Raw genomic sequence first — 19,512 nt, 5'->3', positions numbered from 1 at the left:
CCCCAGGTCATCAGGCGGCTGTAGCCGCGCAGCGAAGAAAAAGGCTGCACCAGTCTCGCCCCTGGACCTTTCCGGACTGCACGGTAACAGTGCGTCCGACCCATTACAGTCGCTTCTTAGAGTCAGTTAAAATGCGAGCATTGGAGGAGGGTGACTGGAGGTTATTGGAAACACTTGGAATGCCAAATAGATTTGAGGATTCTGGGGGCAACCGGGGAGCTGTTACACTTCATCCACAGGCTGTGCCAGAAGTTCAGGATGGTAGTGACTCCCCAAAAGAGATCCAAGCTTTCCCGGTGTATAAGGCTCTCCCAGATTCAGGGGAGCGTGATAAGCATGAGGTAATTGCTTGGAAGGTTGTCCAGGACCTGCAATCCAAGGTGGCACAATATGGGCTAGGTTGTGCTGAGGTTATGCAGATAATAAGGGTGATAAATACAGATTTGCTTTCTCCATTTGATATCAGACACTGAGGTCAAATTCTATTTCAACCTGTACAATTTACAGTTTTTGAGAAAACCTGGAGAAAGCTGGCCGACAAGGCTGCATTAGTGAATATGCAGCTCCCTGCTGCTGATCCTAGATGGACAGTGGGAACAGATGCTTTGATGGGGACTGGTCCCTTCTCTGATCCCAGTCTACAGGGTACCTTGTCCTCTAGCATCCTGCAGCAAGCTCAACAGGTCGGCATGGCTGCCCTGTTGAAAACCATAGAGATATCTGCACCCAGAAAGCGATATACTGAAATAGTTCAAGGCAAATCAGAGTCATTCCTCTCTTTTGTAGAGAAAGTCACTGCTTCTCTTGAGAAGCAGGTTGAGGATGACGGGTTAAGACAGATGTTGTTAAGGCAGTTACTGAGAGATAATGCAAATGAAGAGTGCAGAAAAATCATAGATGCCTTACCAGGGGATCCTGAGGTAACAGACATGGTCGAAGCCTGTGCTAAGGTGGGATCTGGGAACCAGAAAAGGTCTGCTTTGGCTGCGTTCCTGAAGCCTGTTCACGCATCTTCTGAACCAAAGCAACCAAAACAGGCGAAAAAACGGAAGCGACCTAAGCCAAACCAAAAAGAGAACACACCGATCCCCCAGTGCAAGAGGTGTGGCAGGCCAGGGCATTGCTCAGACTATTGTAGATCCCAGACTCATGCCGATGGTCGGCCGTTGCCGGGAAACTTCTGCCAGGGTGCAAGGAGGGGGAATTGCTCTCCGATGCAGTCTCTCCCCCAGAGAGTGGCACAGGCCTACCCAGCCACCCTAGAGAGGGCACCCAGGGATCAGACGGATTTGACGGCCACACCAATTTACCAGATTTTTGAACAGAAGGCAATGCCAGGGCTGACATGCTGGCCAACTCTGCGAGGGTAGGGCCCCAGCCTGACAAAATTGCACAAGCCAAGGCATCGCACGGTTTCTTCCATCAAAGTGCACATACCCTGCAGAAGCAGTTTTCATTTAACGCCAACCGAGGCGCGCCGACATTGTCAGTGCTTGTGCGACTGTCACGGACTCGTTGCGCCTTTGCCAGCGGGAGTAAACCCCAGAGGGCTAAAAGCCTTGCAGATTTGGCAAACGGATGTAACTCACATCCCAGAATTTGGTCAGCTGAAATATATGCACGTGTCTATTGACACTTTCTCCTCAGCTATGTGGGCTACTGCTCACACTGGAGAGAAGGGCCGTGATGTCATTGCCCATTGGAAATTGGCTTTCTCAGTCCCGGGCATGCCAGCTTCTGTGAAAACCGATAATGGTCCTGCCTACGCCTCGGAGAAGACGCGGCAATTTTTACACCTATGGGGTGTAGACCATACCTTTGGTATCCCACATTCTCCTACTGGCCAAGCCATTATTGAACGTGCTCATGGTACCTCGAAGCCTGTTTTGGACAAACAGAAAAGGGGAATGCATGGAGAAACCCCACAGAGTCGACTAGCAAAAGCTTTGTATACAATTAATCATTTTACAGTACCACAAAATTCAAATAATCCTGTTATTCTGAATCATTTTTCTCTCATTGCAGTCTGCAGGTTGAGACACAACTGCCCCGGGCAAAAGTCTGGGTACAGCATTTACTCACTAACCAGGGAAGGCCCTCATGAGCTTATCGTTTGGGGTCGTGGGTATGCTTGCGTTTCCACAGATACTGGGGTACGGTGGCTACCTTCAAAATGCGTTCGCCCTGACCTACGGCACCAGAGGCAGAACAGGCAACGTCCAAATGATGACCAGAACGCCAACCATCCAAATGGCGACCAGAATGTAGATCATCAGCCTAATGACTCTTCTGATGATGATCAAGATGTCGACCATCAGGCAGATGGTCCTTCTACAAGCAGAGACTGGGATGGTCCTTCCACAAGCAGAGACTGAACTTTAAAATTCTTGTTATGGAGTCAGATAGTTAAAGCCTTAAGGACATATTTAGAATTAATAACTGATGTAGATTTCTCTTTAGGATTAATAGTAGAGTTGTTATCTTATAAAACAAAAAGGGGGAATTGTAGATACAAAAATGCTGCTAGCAAGGATTTTCTTGCTAGTTTCTAAGTCCGTGAGAGATTTTTCTCTCTCACAGAAGAGGTAGCAGAGTTATGTAAACAACCAAGCCACCTGCAACCTTGAAAAGTCTTGTTTATGGTATAGTAGAAAAATATTTTGACAATGGATGTTTTAGGATTTTAGCCAATCACCCCCAAGGGGTGGCTGATCCTTTGTCCAATTAGACTATGAAGAAAAAAGTCTATAAAAGAGTTTGTAAAATAATTCAATCAATCAATCTTGCTGCACAATTCCTGCCTGCTGGATCTTCTCTCCTCCTCCTCCCTATGGCTGCGGGACACGGTGATATACCCTAGGGCCCAGGCCTGCAGTAATAGATGACCTCTAGGGTCATCATTTCTCATTTTCAAACTACATTAATCTTTGCACTTTGAGATTGGCTGTATAGTTCAGGGAAGGTGAAGTGAAAACAGAGAAAAAGAAAAAAAACTAAAACTAAAGTTTAAAAAAATATTAAAATAAGAAAAGCATAGCTGAAATGTCACTGTTGGCATGCTGCGAGTTTGTGGGGTGATTTCCTATTGTGCTATATTAGATCCTAAACCAAATTACAGCTAGAATTTGGGTGTGGGAATGATTAGTCCTTGGCAATATTCCTGGGAAACAGACAACGCTCCTCTGGACTACAACTCCATCATACTGCTCTGCATGGGCTACTATGTGTGTAGCTTACTGCAGTAGGAATACATGGGCACGGGCTCAGTTCAGGCACTGGCTGCAGTGCAAGCATGTACATATGCTTACAAGCACACACATTCTAGTTCCTCTTTTCTAGATAGAAGTCTGGCATGTGTACATTCTCTGACCTCTGCACATATTTATACATATTGCACATATTCATTTCTGTAAAGGATAATAAAAAATGTTTTTATAAATATGTTAATGGCAAAAAAAGGAGAGTGGCAAGGAAAACCTCTGTTCTTTATTGGACATGGTGGGCAATATAAGTTACCTAAGGTGAGGAAAGCTGAGGTACTTAAAACCTCTTTTGCATCAGTTTTCACCAAATAACACATGATCAGGACAACTGGTCTCCTGAGCTAGTAGATAGGGACAGGGGGCAGAATAGATCCCCTGTAACCCAGGAGGAAGCAGTTAGTGACCAGTGGAGCCACTTCCATGCTCACAAATCTTTGACACCAGATGGGATCCATCCTAGAGTGATGAGGGAGCTGGCAGAAGAGCTCACTAAAGTGCTCTCCATCATTTATCACCAGTCTTGGCTAACCAGGGAAGTCCCAGATGACTGGAAGCTGGCCAGTGTGACGCCCATCTGTAAGAAGGGCCAAAAGGAGGATCTAGGAAACTACAGGCCTGTCAGCCTGACCTCAGTGCCCAGCAACATTAAGAAACAGTTCATCTTGAGTGATCACATGGCACATACAAGGTAGCCTGGGGATCAGACCCAGCCAGCATGGATTTAGGACTAGCCAACCTGACCTCCTTCTATGATCAGGTGACCTGCCTGGTAGATGAGGGGAAGGCTGTGGATGTTGTCTACCTGGACTTCAGCAAAGCCTTTGACACCATCTCACACAGAATAATCCTGGAAAAGCTGGCAGCCCATGGCTTGGACAGGTGCACATTTTTCTGGGTTAAGAACTGGTTGGATGGCTGGGCCCAGACAGTGGTGGTGAATGGTGCTGCCTCCAGTTGGTGGCCAGTCACTAGTGGGGTCCCCCAGGGATCTGTGTCAGGCCCAGTCCTGTTTAAAATCTTTATCATTGATCTGGATGAAGGGATCAAGCCTACCATTAGCAAATTTGCAGATGACACCAAGTTGGGTGTGAATGTCAGTCTGCTGGAGGGTAGGAGAGCTCTGCAGAGAGACCTGGACAGGCTGGATCCATGGGCCAAGTCCAATGATATGAAGTTTAACAAAACCAAGTGCTGGGTCCTGCACTTTGGTCACAACAATCCCCTGCAGCACTACAGGCTGGGGACAGAGTGGCTGGACAGTGGCCAGGCAGAAAGGGGATGCTGACTGATGGCAGACTGACCATGAGCCAGCAGTGTGCCCACGTGGCCAAGAAGGTCAATGGCATCCTGGCCTGGATCAGGAATAGTGTGGCCAGCAGGACCAGGGAAGTGATTCTTCCCCTGTACTCAGCACTGGTGACACCACACCTTGAGTACTGTGTCCAGTTCTGGGCCCCTCAATTTAGGAAGGAAGTTGAGATGCTGGAGCATGTCCAGAGAAGGGCAACAAGGCTGGTGAAGGGTATGGAACACAACTCCTATGAGGAGTGGCTGAGGGAGCTGGGGTTGTATAGCCTGGAGAAAAGGAGGCACAGGGGAGAGGCCTTAGCACTTTCTACAACTACCTGAAAGGCAGGTGGGGGTGTGTCTCTTCTCCCAGGCAACCAGCGACAGGACAAGAACAGTCTTAAGCTGCACCAGCAGAGGTGTAGGCTGGATATTAAGAAGTTCTTTACAGAAGGAGTGACCTGGTATTAGAATGGGCTGCCAAGGGAGGTGTTGGAGTCACCATCCCTGGAGGTGTTTAAGAAATGACTGGATGTAGCACTTAGTGCCATGGTCTATTTGATAAGGTGGTGTTAGGTCATAGGTTGGACTCGATCATCTCAAAGGTCTTTTCCAATCTAGTTGATTCTGTGATTTCAGAACACAATTTCCTCTGAAACAGAGGTTTGGTTTAGTTCGTTTTTGGTGGGGTTATTTTGGGTTTGTTTTTTACTTTCTTTCTAGTTCGCTGCATTCTCTCAGAGGAAAAAAAGTCCAAATTTCTCCATCATACTCATGTATTTTCATGTCCTTCCAGTTCTCTCTTTTTTAACACTTTCCTTGCTTTATTGCACTCAGACACAGGACAGGAAACCCCATTCAGCACTGGGGCATCACAGGCTAGAATGAAATAGTAGTCATTCACTCATATCTGAGTTGCTGCTAAATGACTAACAGATCAAAAAGCAGCAAGATGGAAAAAAAAGGGAGTTCCGAATATACATAGAGTGAAAGTCAGTGTCCTGGGTTGCAGTGTATTCTATTACCATCCTCATGAGCTGTTGAAATCAGGTGGGGCAGTGTTTCCTTGCCTCCTCCCTCCAGACTATCTTTCTGTTAATGGCCCATCATTGTCCTGCTGCATGACTCAGAGATAACTCCCTCCAGACCATCTTCTGTTAATGAGCCTAATCAACACCTGGCCTCATGACTCATTACCCCATTGTGAGATGCTCCACCCAGAGGGAGGAACCAAGCATTCCATCCTGGATATAATCTGAGATTCTGAACATCACAGACAACCTTTCCACTGGATTTCCAGAGGACAGGAGCTACATAGCCACCACTGGACCTTCTGAGGAAGAGGAAACCCTCTTTCTACAGGATCACCATGTCAGGAGGACTGCAGCCACCATTCTACCGCATTGCTACCACCACCCTGACTAACAGGGTGCCAGGTTGTATCCTGACTGTCCGTTTAGCCCAGTGTTATCTGCCTTTTTTTTTTTTTTTTCCCTCCTTTTATTTCCGTATTAAATTGTTATTCTGACTTGGTGTCTCCCACTAGTTTGTTTTCAAACTAGCACAGTTGGCTATACTTGGGTAGCTGTTTTGATCCAGTAACCTTTTGGAGCAGAGTGGCCCCAAGTGAAAACTGTCCTTCTTCCATGGTTTGAGGAGAAAAAGGGAATCCATTTCCTCACCACTGGAGTACAATTCACATTACTCAACATTGCATCTGTTCCTACCGAATACAACTTGCAGTGCATTTTCATTAACAAATGGTCCTAAAAACAACAGTGACCAATTAGTATCTCACAGGAGGTTTTGAGTAGGTAACTGCACTGAATGTATTAGCTGCAATTCTGATCTAAATCCTTTTTACTTCAGGTGCAATCAGAAGCAAGTGATACAACTTCCATCAGGATCAGGCTGTCCGAATCAGCTGTTGAGAGAGACAGCACCTGACTCCTTCCAAATCTGCTTCTCATAAACAGCAGTGTTTACTGCTCTAGTTGCAGTATGACTGCAATTCACACGTGCAATCTACATTCAACAGAGGAGACTCTGGATGTTTACAGGAGGCAGGGGAGCATGTGATTCCTCAGGGAAGAGTATCCAGTTCTGTTTTCAGAACTGAAAACAATAACTGTGTGGCAATCAAGGAACTGCAGAAAGGCAGATCATGTGCACAAAACATAGTTCCCAAGTGTGAGCAGCTCTACAGTTGTTGAAACTGGTCTAAAAGACATAGCAAGCGCTGCACTATGCCTTGTTAGCTTGTACCTCTCTGTCCTATACTCCATCACCCAATATACACTGGTGGCAGCATTTTTTCAGGTTTCTTACTGAGCTGCACAAAAAAAGGTATCATCAGCATACAATGATCACCACAAGTGACAGACAATTTGTATCGCGGTTTTCTATAGCCTACCAAAGGCGCTCATTGCATGAAAAAGAGTGTTGGAATTTTGTTGGGCTGAGACACGTGATTTTTCCTTATCTCTTTTTCCAATGGCTCCAAATACAGAGTTTGCAACAACTGGGGAGTGTTTAAGAAGGCCTGAGCTGCAGTAAGAGCCTCAACATCTGCTGACCTTGGTTCATGTGTCTGCTCTGCACTACAAAGACTCCATGACCTTGGAACTGCACACTGGTTAGTGAAAGGACTTCAGCAAAATGAAGTGCAGTAGAACAGAATTACATGTATTCAAGTACCAGCCACAAACTGAGCAATCACTGAATGGCCATGGTATAACAGGAGACAACTGCAAAACATTGACTAGATGAACCTCCCTTTCACTGTCACCTTTGCCTCTACACTTCTACCAATGCAAGGGCAAATTAGATGCATGGAAAAAGTGAGGCAAATAATGTGTGGAAAAGATCTGCTCCATGGAATCCGACTAAAAGTAATTTAATTCCTTTTTCTGGCTGCAGCAGTAACCAGGAGAAAGAAGAGAATGAACACATATGTATCGGGTACACTTTGAGCATTCCCTGCTATTTATTCTCCCCCAGCTGTGTGGGCCAGCAACTTTCTGAGCCTCCAGCTGAATCCAAACTGCAATGGTTGATCACCACTCTGGAATCTATCTTCCTTCAATTTCTCTGGCCGATTTTCAAATGTATTTCTTTTGTTTGTCTTGAGAACCACAGTGGTTCTCAAGACATAGTGCACATATTGTGCACTAAGTATTGTTTTAAGCCCTCTATCCATTCCTGGCATTGTTGTCAGACTTCAGCTGTCTGTAGGTTTCTGTCCAAGCCAGTTCAGATGTTTTTGCTGTAGAGAACTGGATAGACATCAGCATTTCCAGATCCCAGCACTTGTTATGCTCAGATAAGGGGAATGAATTATCCTTTGAATGTACTATCTCCCTACCTTAAGATAAGAAGAAAGCTTAGACAATACAATTCTTCGTATTAGGTGAAATGAATTCCAGCAAATATGTGTTGGCAGATTGTGTATGCTGAAAAGCTTGATGCAGAGAAATTTTCCAGCTTTCTGCCAGCATCATGTGAAAGTCTTACTTTCACACACACGCTAGCTGAGAGGTTTTTGTAAACCAATCCTTTATCTCTCAGGTGCAAGATTGTTTTCAGTAGTTATGATACTGACTGGATAAATATTTTGAAATGGATGCTGTAGGGTTTAACGAATCATTCTAAGAGGTGGATGGTCAAAGGACCAATAACCTTATGCCATTCAAGTGAACCAGGTTATATAAACGAGTTTGGAAATAAATAAATAATTCAATTTCCTCCTGGATCGAGGTCTGTGTCGTTTTCTTGCCATCTCTGGTACAACAGCGACATCTGGTGACCTGCGATGTATACTACAACCGCACCCGAACTTAGAACCCCAAAGACAAACCGAATCGACACGCGTCTTTCTAGGAGGTACGTGCCCTGCCCGGGGATACGGGGAAGGGACCAGCCAAGGCGATAGCGCTGGCTGCAAAGACCAACCCTAGTCAAGGCACCAGGGTATTAGACAAAATCTGAAAAGATGGGAATCAAATCCAGTGAAGAAAGCACCGTACTTTCTGCTTGGAAAACTGTATTAACGCTCACAGGAGCTACCATATCTGAGGACGCTCTGTGTGATTTGTTACACTGGGCAGCAGACCACGAGTTTTCAGCAGACCCTGACACTGTGTTCAGCCTAGAAGCTTGGCAACGGTTGGGGGATAGGTTAATTTACAAGATCGTGTACAGAGACAAGAACGTAGTCGATTTGGTCCGTACCTGGCGTTCCTCATTTGACATACTGCAGCAGAGGACAGCGGGAGGAGAAGGAAAAGAATTACCCGGCTCTGAGGGTAGGGGTTCTGAGGGGGACGAAGGGAACTGAGCTATCAGAAAGTGGAGAGACTCAGGGCAGCATAGCTGCCGCGTCTCCAGCACCGCCGGAACTAGCAGGAATTGTAGAGACGGTTCAGAGATCCTATCTCTCGCCACGTGCCTATGTGCCCTCTATCTACCCCTCTCCCCGTGATTTCCTCATGCCAAAATATCCCTCACCTGCGGAACAACTTGCAAAAATACCCGAACAACAGAAAGGACTTGCCGAGCGCCCCCCACCCTTTGCTCCTGCGGCCTCTCCCTCCTCCGCGTTGCAGATGTCCGCGCTGCCTTCAGCTAGCGCTTGCAGGAACTGTCATCCCTACAGCCCCTCCAGCTGAGATCCTACCACATACAGCTGCGTCGCTTCTCTCGCAGGGGCCAGTGGTGGCACCGCCGCTTGAAACGCCCGCGCCCCTCACCGTTCTCGCCGCCACTCGCCCCCTGCAACCATCCCTGGCAGCGTCACTCAAAACCCCCGCGCTGCTTCCGCCGCAGCCATCTCTGACAGCCGCTATAGCGGCGCGGCCAGCTCCGCCGGCACATGTCTTTTTCCAGTATCAGCGCACCTGGTGCATGGTTTTATTCTGCGCGGGTGCCCGCAGTGCCCAGTTGTTCTGGGCATGTGCCCGCAGTGCCCAGCTGTTCTGCACACGCGCCCGCACCTGCATGGCCTTCTGTGCATGCACTCGCATCCAGGTATCTTTCTGCACATGCATCTGCATCCGGGTGGCCTCCTGCACAGAGGCAGACAGCACAGCTGCCACAAATGACGGAGCCATTCCTTTTGGCGCGGCAACTGCGAGTGCTGCAGGAGGCAGCAATGCTGCTGTTACAGGTGACGGCTGCAGTGCCCGCGCCCCCAGCACGACCCGGGAAGGCTATGCCAACTGGCGCACCGCCGCCCGGGTTGCGCCGGCGTCGTCCACAGCGCCAGCTATGATGCTCATGCCAACGGCGGTGCCTGCACGGACAGCAGTGCTGCCACAAGTGACAACACCCCAAATAGCACTGCTGCAAGTAGCTACATTACGACCCCCCCACACAACCATCTACAGCCTCTGCCTTTACGTCTCCTCTGGCCCGGCATCCATACCCTGCCCGCCTCCCTCATCTGCATTGGAGCCATCAGAAGTCCCCCTGCCTGACGAAGCAAGCAGTGATACAGAGGAAACACCTGCTCCACAGTGGAAGACTGAGGCATTAACTGGACGCCGGCAGCCAGTAAGATGACTGCTCCAGAACCACCCTTGGACACTTCCAACATGTCAGGTGACCGTGCGTCCAAGAAACTCAAGGCATTTTTGGGAGTCAGTTAGACTGTGAGCTCTGGAGGTGGGAGACTGGGATTTAATAGAGAAAGTAGGGATGCCTGAAGATGCAGGGGGAGCTGTGCAGGATCAGATGGTTGTTACAGCACCTCAAGAAGGTGTACCAGTAGATCAAGGTGATAGTGAACCCTCGCAGGGGGTTATCCAAGCCTAACCTGTGTCTAAGGCTATTCTAAATATGGGTCAACCGGACAGGCATGATGTTATTGCCTGGAGATTAGTGCAGGATTTGCAATCCAAGGTAGCACAATATGGGCTCGGTTCTCCTGAAGTCATGCAAGTTATTAGAGTGTTGAATACTGATCTGTGGGAGTGTGTCTTGTTTGGTTCAGTCCAGGTCTCCCCTTTGGGTTTCGTATTACTGTACCATCCCAGTTTATACCCTCCTGGTTTCGTGTTCATAACCCTGCTTTCTCTATTTGTCTCCTCCCAGACCCCTGCCAATCGCTCCGGCACCCCTCCCAAGCTTCTAGAGAGTTCTGGCAGGGGCGTCGAGTGATTGGTCTTGGGGGGAGGATCCCTCCCTTCCTTTCCCAAGATAGGTTCCCTTGTGTGTCCCTCATCCCACAGACCCGTCCTTCTCCTTCCCTGATTCGATGCCGTTGTCATCCCTCCCCTGTCGCCACCCCCCCATAAAACCCCTGGCAGGCGCGTTCAGGGTTGCTCATTGCTGGACACCCCCGGGGGGCGAGGTCCCCTGTTCGGAGACACAATAAACCTTCTGGATTTCATCCACAGTTGAGCCTGCCTCCTTCTTCCACCACCTGCCTCTATTGCCGCGGTCCTGTGGAAGGACCCACGAGCCAGACCTCTGGTCTCCCGGATTCCGGAGGCTGGTCCCTGCAGCCTCCTGCATCCAGAGCTGACCGGGCAAAGTGGGAACTGCTCCAAAAAGGACGCAGAGGCACTGATCTGCTTGCTCCGTTCAATATTAAGCATCTAGGTCAGGTGTTATTTCAACCTGTGCAATTTACAGTTTTTGAGAACAACTGGAGAAGGATGGCTGAAGAGACTGCAGTAGGGAATATGCAACTGCCTCCCAATGATCCCAGACATGCAGTTGGAGTAGGTGCCCTTATGGGAACTAATTACTTTGCTAATCCCGATCTCCAAGCTACCTGGCATCCTCATGTCCTTGAACAGGCTCAAAGGATTGGTATGGGAGCCCTATTAAAAAGCATAGACATGGCTGCTACTAAAATATGACATGTGAAAATATCTCGGGGTAGAAAGAGCAATTTTTATCCTTCGTGGAAAAAATTGCTGCGGCCCTTGAGAAGATGAGATGTTAAGGCAGATGTTGTGCAAACAATTAGCAAGAGATAATGCTAATGATGCGTGTAGAAAGATCATAGATGCTCTGCCAGGGAACCCTACACTAGCAGAAATGGTCAAAGCCTGCTCTAAGGTGGGGTCTGGGGATCATAAAATGTCTGCTCTGGCTGCAGTTCTGGGGCTATTCAAGCATATCCTGATCGTGGACAAAGGAAGCCTAAGGTTGAGAGCAAGCAGAAACAGGCTAGACAGAAGCGGAAAGAGAAAAAGGGAAGTGCCCACTGCGCGAGATGTGATAGGCCAGGTCATTATGCAAAATATTGTCAGTCTGTGTACCATGCCAACAGTCAGCTTTTGATTAGCTCGGAAACGTGAACAGGAGCACAAGGGGGAACTGCGCACAGATGCAAATGTTTCCCCAGGGCATGGCACCAACGCAGGCCTACTCAGCCAGCTTAGAGGCAGCACCCAGGGATCAGCCGGGGTGGATGTGCACACCACAGCAACAGTCATCTTAGAATCCTGTCGTGTTTATAAGGTTCCCTTGGATGCATTTGGACCCCTCAGTCAGGGGTTCAGTGCACTGCTTGTGGGAAGATCTAGGGTGACCCTTCAAGGGATCTTTGTACACCCAGGAGTCATTGATGCTGACTTTACAGGCCAGATTTGTGCTATGGTTTCCATACCCATCCCCCCCCGACCCCCCATCACTATCCCTGAAAAGACTCGCATTGCTCAACTTGTGCCTTTTAAGTCATGTGTCCCCAGGACAGACCAATGAAGTTGCAGAGATGGCAGCTTTGGATCTACAGGACTTCCACAGATCTTCTGGACTGCAGACATCTCTAGACAAAAGCCACAGATGATGTGTACCCTAATCCTGCCATATGCCCATCCGCCCCAGATCCAGCTCAGAGGTTTGATCGACGTGGGTGCTGACACGACAATCATCTCCTTCTCTGCATGGCCTCTGTCATAGGTTAGCAAGCATAGTCCCGGAAGGGATGTCCTTGCTAAGGGGTGCTTACAGCTTCCTCTGGGACCTGATAGAACCTATCAGCTGGCCAGTCTGAATATGGACAATTCTTTAAGCCACTTAGAGTTGTGACCGCCTCTGTGATCCACACTTAAGAATAGACAAACTCTCCCCCCAAGCTCTCTCTCATTTCCGGTGCTGGGACAGGTGGCTGCGGGGCCCGAGTGGGGCCCAGTGGGCCCGGCCCAGGCCCTGCTTGGGCCAGGCCATGGCTCCAGGATGACCCCCCCAGCAGGGCTGTAGGCAGCCAGCGTGGCTCAGACCCCCCCCCCCACTGCGGCCAAGATTTCAGCGAAATCGGCACCTCTGTCTGGCAGAGGTCAGGTGACCAACAGCAATAAGCCACAAAGCTGCAAGGCCGAGGTGAGATTAACCCTTTTACTGCTGTGAAGAGCTGAAAACCCTAGGGAAGAGAGAGAGGAGATGCTTAAAGCTGAAATTCTGTTGTGAAGCTATGATATATCAGAGTATCCTGTTGTAATTTCATGAAGATATGGGGGGTGGAGTGTTCAACTCATAAGCAAAAGCACCTGCACTGAGATGCTGATGCAGCTGTAACATGAGAAGTTTGGACAGGGAGAGATGGACCAAATGAGGACTTTGGCTCCAAATGGGAAAGGAGAAAACCTCAGTTCCTAGAGATGGACCAGATGAGGACTTTTGCTCCAAATGGGAAAGAGAAAACCTCAGTTCCTAGAGATGCTCCCAGAGATAGTCCTAAAGATGAAGATGAGGAAGACCCTTTGCTCCCAGGGAAGGAGAAGGGCCTCTGTTTTTTGTTTCTGAATGGCTCAACCTTAAAATTATACCCCAAAAAACTTCAAGAGTGGACCCTCGAAAGCAGTTGCGGGAAAAGCTGCAAGTCAGGGGAAGGGACTCACATGCGAGCAGAGAGACTCCTCTTCCTAAATGGACTGGACAATATTTGGAAGTGGGCAGCTGTCTCGTTGTGATAATGTTTTCATAGCACGAGCAAGAAGAGACTTCTCTTTCTAAATGGACTGAACAAGGTTATTATGGAAGTGGTAAACAGACTGAACATCTCAAGGGTTGTCTTTTTACATTGTCAGTGGGAGAAGGGAAGAAGGTGGGGGGAGGAGAGTTCTGAAGGTGGTATAATTTTTTTTCCCTTCTTTTAGGTCTGTTAATAAACTTCTTTATATTTCTTTCAAGTTTGGTGCCTGCTTTGTGTTTCTCCTAATTCTTATCTCACAGAAGATAAACAGTAATGAGTATTTTGGACCAAACCACTACACTAAATTAGTGTTTCCGCCCGGTTATGAACTCAACCCGCTACAGCCTCCTACATGGCCTTTAGCCCCTGTGAGGTCAACCATCGCAGTGTTGGGAGGAACCACACAGAGCTGTGTGTTTAAGCAAATGACCTGTAGTGGTAAAAAATGCAGAGGGGCAAACAGCTACAGTTTGGCCCTATGTCACTGCAGCTCCGCTTAACCTCTGGGGGTGGGATGCGTTGTCAGCTTGGGGGGTACGGATTGGAACAAATTTTTGATGGGGGTCACTGTGCTAAAGGGAGCACAGTATCCTACACTGCCTTTGCAGTGGCTAGTAAGCAAACCCATCTGGGAATCACACTGGCCCCTACTAAAAAGAGTATTAGTTGCCCTTTGTAAGTTGGTTCAAGAACAATTACAACAGGGACATCTTGAACCTTCTACTAGTCCCTGGAATACCCCTGTTTTCATAATTAAGAAAAAATCAGGGAAATGGAGACTGTTGCAGGATCTCCGAAAAACCAAGGCAGTGATGGAAAGTATGGGGTCATTGCAGCCTAGTATGCCCTCACCCACCATGATCCCAACATTGATTTGAAGGACTGCTTTTTCACAATTCCTTTGCACCCTAATCACAAACTAAAATTTGCTTTTACTGTGCCTGCAGTTAACAAGGCTGAACCTGTGAAGAGATATCAATGGAAGGTTCTACCTCAGGGCATGAAGAACAGCCCGACTATCTGCCAATGGTATGTCGCTCAGGCTTTGTCCAGAGTCTGTGAGCAGTTTCCTGAGGCATACTGCTACCATTACATGGATGATATCCTGGTGGCAGCATCCACCCAGGACGAGCTGCTGAGGATACAGCCTCAGCTGCTCGCTGCTCTGCATTCTTATGGATTTCAAGTGGCTCCGGAGAAAGTTCAGCAGCATCTTCCTTGGAAATACTTAGGAGTCAAAATTTTGGATCAAACTATACAACACCAAGAGGTGCAATTCTCAGATTGTATTAAGACCCAGAATGATGCTCAGAAATTGCTGGGTATCATCACCTTACTTAGGGCTAACCACGACACAACTTTCCCCACTTTTTAATATTTTAAAGGGGGACACCAAGTCGAATTCACCTCAGAAACTGACTCCTGAAGCACAACGAGTGCTGGAGGAGGTTCAACAGGCTGTTTCTGCTCGTCAGGTTTATCGAGTGGATCCCTCCATTGATATCACTGTTTTCATTACCACTCCAGATTTTCATCCTACAGGTATCATTGGCCAGTGGAATAAACAGTGCCCCGACCCTTTCCATATCCTGGAATGGGTCTTCTTGCCTCATCAGATGAAAAAGACAGAACCCATGTTGTTTGAATTGATCACTTGTTTGATAATCAAATGCCGCCAACTTTGTTTGCAATTAATGGCAGCAGATCCTGCAACAATTGTTCTTCCAGTACAGCAGGAACACTTTGAGTGGAGCCTTACTAACAGCGCTCCTTTGCAAAGTGCACTGCAGATCTTTTTGGGGCAGATTGCTTATCATCTGCCCAGCCACAAATTACTGCAGTTGGCAAAATCGACCAGCTTCACCTTACAACCAAAAAATAGTTAGGTGCCAGTGCAAGGGCCCACCATCTTCACTGACGGCTCCAGAAAACAGGGAAAGCCACTGTAACCTGGAAGGAGGATTCTGACTCGCAGGTGCTGGAAGGCTACGAGTCAGGCTCTGCCCAGATGGTTGAATTGAGGGCTGTTGCCATGGCTTTTCAGCGGTTCTCTCTGTTACCTTTGAATCTGGTCACTGATTCTGCTTACATAGCAGATATAACCCAACACTTAGATTGTTCACTTTTGAAAGAAGTCAATAATGCAGCTCTGTTTTCACTATTGAAAACTTTGTGGAGTGCAATTCAAGCTCAAGTTCACCCATATTACATTCTGCATATTCCAAGTCACACCAATTTGCTAGGTTTCACAATAGAAGGTAATTCCAGGGCTGACATGCTGGCCAACCCTGTGTAGGTAGCGCCTCAGCCTGACAAAATTGCACAAGCCAAGGAATCACATGGTTTTTCCCACCAAAGCGCGCATACCCTGCAGAAGCAGTTTCACTTAATGCCAGCTGAGGCTCGTGACATCGTCAGTGCTTGTGCTGACTGTCACGGACTCGCTGCACCTTTACCACAGGGGGTAAACCCCAGAGGCCTCAAAGCCTTGCAGCTTTGGCAAATGGATGTAACGCATATTCCTGATTTTGGCAGATTTAAGTATGTGCATATGTCTAGTGACACTTTCTTCTCAGCTATGTGGGCATCTGCTCATACTGGAGAGACAGGCTGCGATATTGTTGCCCATTGGAAACTGACTTTCGCGATCTTGGGCGTGCCTTCTTCTGTGAAAACCGATAATGGCCCTGCCTACGCCTCACAGAAGATGTGGCAGTTTTTACACCTATGGGGTGTGAACCATACTTCTGGTATTCTGTATTCTCCAACTGGCCAAGCCATTGTTGAATGCACTCGTGGCACCTTGAAGCGTGTTTTGGAGAAACAAAAAGGGGGAATGCATGGAGAAACCCATAGAGTCGACTAGAAAAAGCTCTATATACAATTAATCATCTTACAGTGTCACCAAATTCTGTTACAATCCTGTTACTTTGAATCATTTTCTTTCATTGCAGTCTTCAGGCGAGACGCACCTGCCTCAAGCGAAAGTCTGGGTATGGGATCTACTTACTAACAAGTGGGAAGGCTGGTGTGAGCTTATTGCTTGGGGTTGTGGGTATGCTTGTGTTTCCACAGATACTGGGGTACGGTGGCTACCTGCAAGACGCGTTCGCCCTGACCTGCGGCACCAGAAGCAGAATGGGGCCACCAGACAACCTCCAAATGATGACCAGACAAATGCAGATCATCAGCCGAATGATCCTTCGAATGATGACCAAGATGTCGACCATCAGTCAGATGATCCTTCTACAAGCAAAGAATTAACTTTAAGTTTTCTTTTGCTACGGAGTCAGAATGTTAAAACCCTTAAGGCTATCTAGAATTAGCAACTGATGTAAAGCCCTTAAGGCTATTTAGAATTAATAACTGATGTAGAATTGGGTTCACTAGATGTATCTCCCATGGCACTGCTGGAGAATCTCTCTGCCCACTTTAAATCAGCGTCTGATTCGGATTCAGTTTGGTAACAGCCATTACCAAACTGATCCCTTATGCTGTGTTTGTTCTCCTTTCTGCAAGGGGCCCTGCAGAGGATTATAAATGCTGCCTTTTTGGTCTTAAAACAAAAAGGGGGAATTGTGTATGCTGAAAAGCTTGATGCAGAGAAATTGTCCAGCTTTCTGCCAGCATCGTGTGAAAGTCTTACTTTCACACACACGCTAGCTGAGAGGTTTTTGTAAACCAATCCTTTATCTCGCAGGTGCAAGATTGTTTTGCAGTATTGTTATGATACTGACTGGAGAAATATTTTGAAATGGATGTTGTAGGGTTTAACGAATCATTCTAAGAGGTGGATGGTCAAAGGACCAATAACCTGAACCAGGTTATATAAACGAGTTTGGAAATTAATAAATAATTCAATTTCCTCCTGGATCGAGGTCTGTGTCGTTCTCTTGCCATCCCACAGCGATAGCAGATTCACACAAAATATCTGTGGCAGAGAGAAAACCAAGGTTGGGTTTTTCATTCATCCTCTTTCGACCACTGTTAAAAGAGTTATCAACAACTTCACTTACATTCTCTTTCTAAATAACCCGAAGTCTTTACCTTTATTAGCCCAGCCATATCAAATTAAGTGTGTCTACAGTGTAAACAGGTTCTACTGTGTGTCCTGGGTTGCAGTGTGTTCTATTACCATCCTCATGAGCTGTTGAAATCAGGTGGGGCAGTGTTTCCTTGCCTCCTCCCTCCAGACTATCTTTCTGTTAATGGCCCATCAATGCCATGCCACATGACTCAGAGATAACTCCCTCCGGACCATCTTCTGTTAATGAGCCTAATCAACACCTGGCCTCATGACTCATTATCCCATTGTGAGATGCTCCACCCAGAGGGAGGAACCAAGCATTCCATCCTGGATATAATCTGAGATTCTGAACACCACAGACAACCTTTCCACTGGATTTCCAGAGGACAGGAGCTACATAGCCACCACTGGACCTTCTGAGGAAGAGCAGACCCTTTCTACAGGATTACCGCCTCAGGAGGACTGCAGCCACCATTCTACCAGACTGCTACCACCACCCTGATAAACAGGGTGCCAGGTTGTATCCTGACTCTGTCAGTTTAACCCAGTGTTTCCTGCCTTTTTGGTTTTTTTTCCTTTTATTTCCCTATTAAATTGTTATTCTGACTTGGTGTCTCCCACTAGCTTGTTTTCAAACCAGTACACTGTGGATAATCATAATCTCACTATTAAGCAAAAACTGTAGTAAACTCACTATATATTCAGGATGCCAAGTCTTTTACTTACCACCATGCCTGTCTTGAAAAGGAGGTGATGGACTGTCTGTGTGACATCTGCAGCATGCATTAGGTTGTGATACGGATTTTTGTGTTTACTGTAGCCAACCTCCAGAGCTTCCACAAAAGACACCAAGGCAGAAATGGGAATCTAAGTAAAGCAGAACAGAATTGAAGAGAAAAAAAACCAAAACCCAAAAAACCCCAGCTTTGATGGATAGTATTCAGATGGGAGTATTTTGATAAGAGGTTCTCAAAGAGCCATGTGTACTTCACAAATAAACAAAATGCTAGAACATCTGAAACAGTCACTCAAGAGAGTGAATTCAGGTTACTACTTCAAACTATTTTTTTCATCCATAATTACATTACAGGTGAATCATTTCCACAGATAAATACACAGAAATAAGTATACTATGAAATGTTGTCTGAAACACACATAGAGTACGAAAAGAGCAACCACTTGATAGATTGCCCATGGAGAAATACTTCTAAATAGATTGCAGGCAACTGCCTGTTAGCTTCACAATCTAGCTGAATAGATCCCTGTTTACTATTCACATTCAAGATTTTCTAATGAAACATATCATATAGCAAATCTTAGATACTCTAAGAGGACTATCGTTTATCAGACCTCTGGGTTTTCACAGCAAAATTCAGCTTGCCTGTCCAGTGGGATTGCCATGTTTTTCTAACTCCAAGAGTAACTGAAATTACCTAAGAAAATGCAATTCAGGGGATTTGTAGAAAGGAGACTATGCAGGTGGTAACATATGCAACTGGCAAGATGGGTTCTCGAGTTTCATCTGCTCAGACAGGAAATACATTAAATGCTAAGGTTTCCACCGAAAAGATCACTGCTTTTCTCCTCTTAGGTACAAATAAGCAGAGGATGCAGTTATGACCAGACATCTTGATATCTCATCAGGCATAGGCAGTTCCTGAAGAACTATGGGATCTAGACATCTGTAAACTCTTTCCAGTAAGAGTGGGAACCCCTGGGAAATGGAAATGTCAACAGTAGAAGGGATGACAGAGTATCTGCGTGGGGAGAGTGGTCAAGAACTGGATGGCAGTGTTTCCTGTTCAAAGTTGGAGGACACCTCTGTAACAGTTACAAAATTATAGAATAGTTTTGGCTGGAAGGGACTTTTAAAAGTCACCTAGTCAACCTGGCCCTGCAATGAACAGGGACATGTTCAACTAGACCAGGTTTCTCAGAGTCCAATCTGATCTTGAATGCTTCCAGGGATGGGGCACCTACCACCTCTCTGGGCATCCTCTTCCAGTGTTTCA

The 19,512-nt window shown here is 47.0% G+C and overlaps 1 protein-coding gene across 7 annotated transcripts in view; it reads right to left on the bottom strand.

The window, feature by feature from the left end:
* The window catches only part of PDE1C (phosphodiesterase 1C), a 342,008-nt gene that overhangs the window by 64,382 nt on the left and 258,114 nt on the right, over positions 1-19,512 (bottom strand). For all 7 annotated transcript variants that reach the window (XM_039548746.1, XM_039548747.1, XM_010398574.4 and 4 more), the window contains one exon: positions 18,227-18,367. In XM_039548746.1, coding sequence (XP_039404680.1) covers positions 18,227-18,367 — 141 coding nt within the window. The remainder of the gene's footprint in view (positions 1-18,226; positions 18,368-19,512) is intronic.

Source organism: Corvus cornix, chromosome 2, assembly GCF_000738735.6.
Source record: "Corvus cornix cornix isolate S_Up_H32 chromosome 2, ASM73873v5, whole genome shotgun sequence".
Classification (NCBI taxonomy): Eukaryota; Metazoa; Chordata; class Aves; order Passeriformes; family Corvidae; genus Corvus; species Corvus cornix.
The sequence above is the reverse complement of the archived record's forward strand: the minus strand, read 5'-3'. Positions and strand labels throughout refer to the sequence as shown.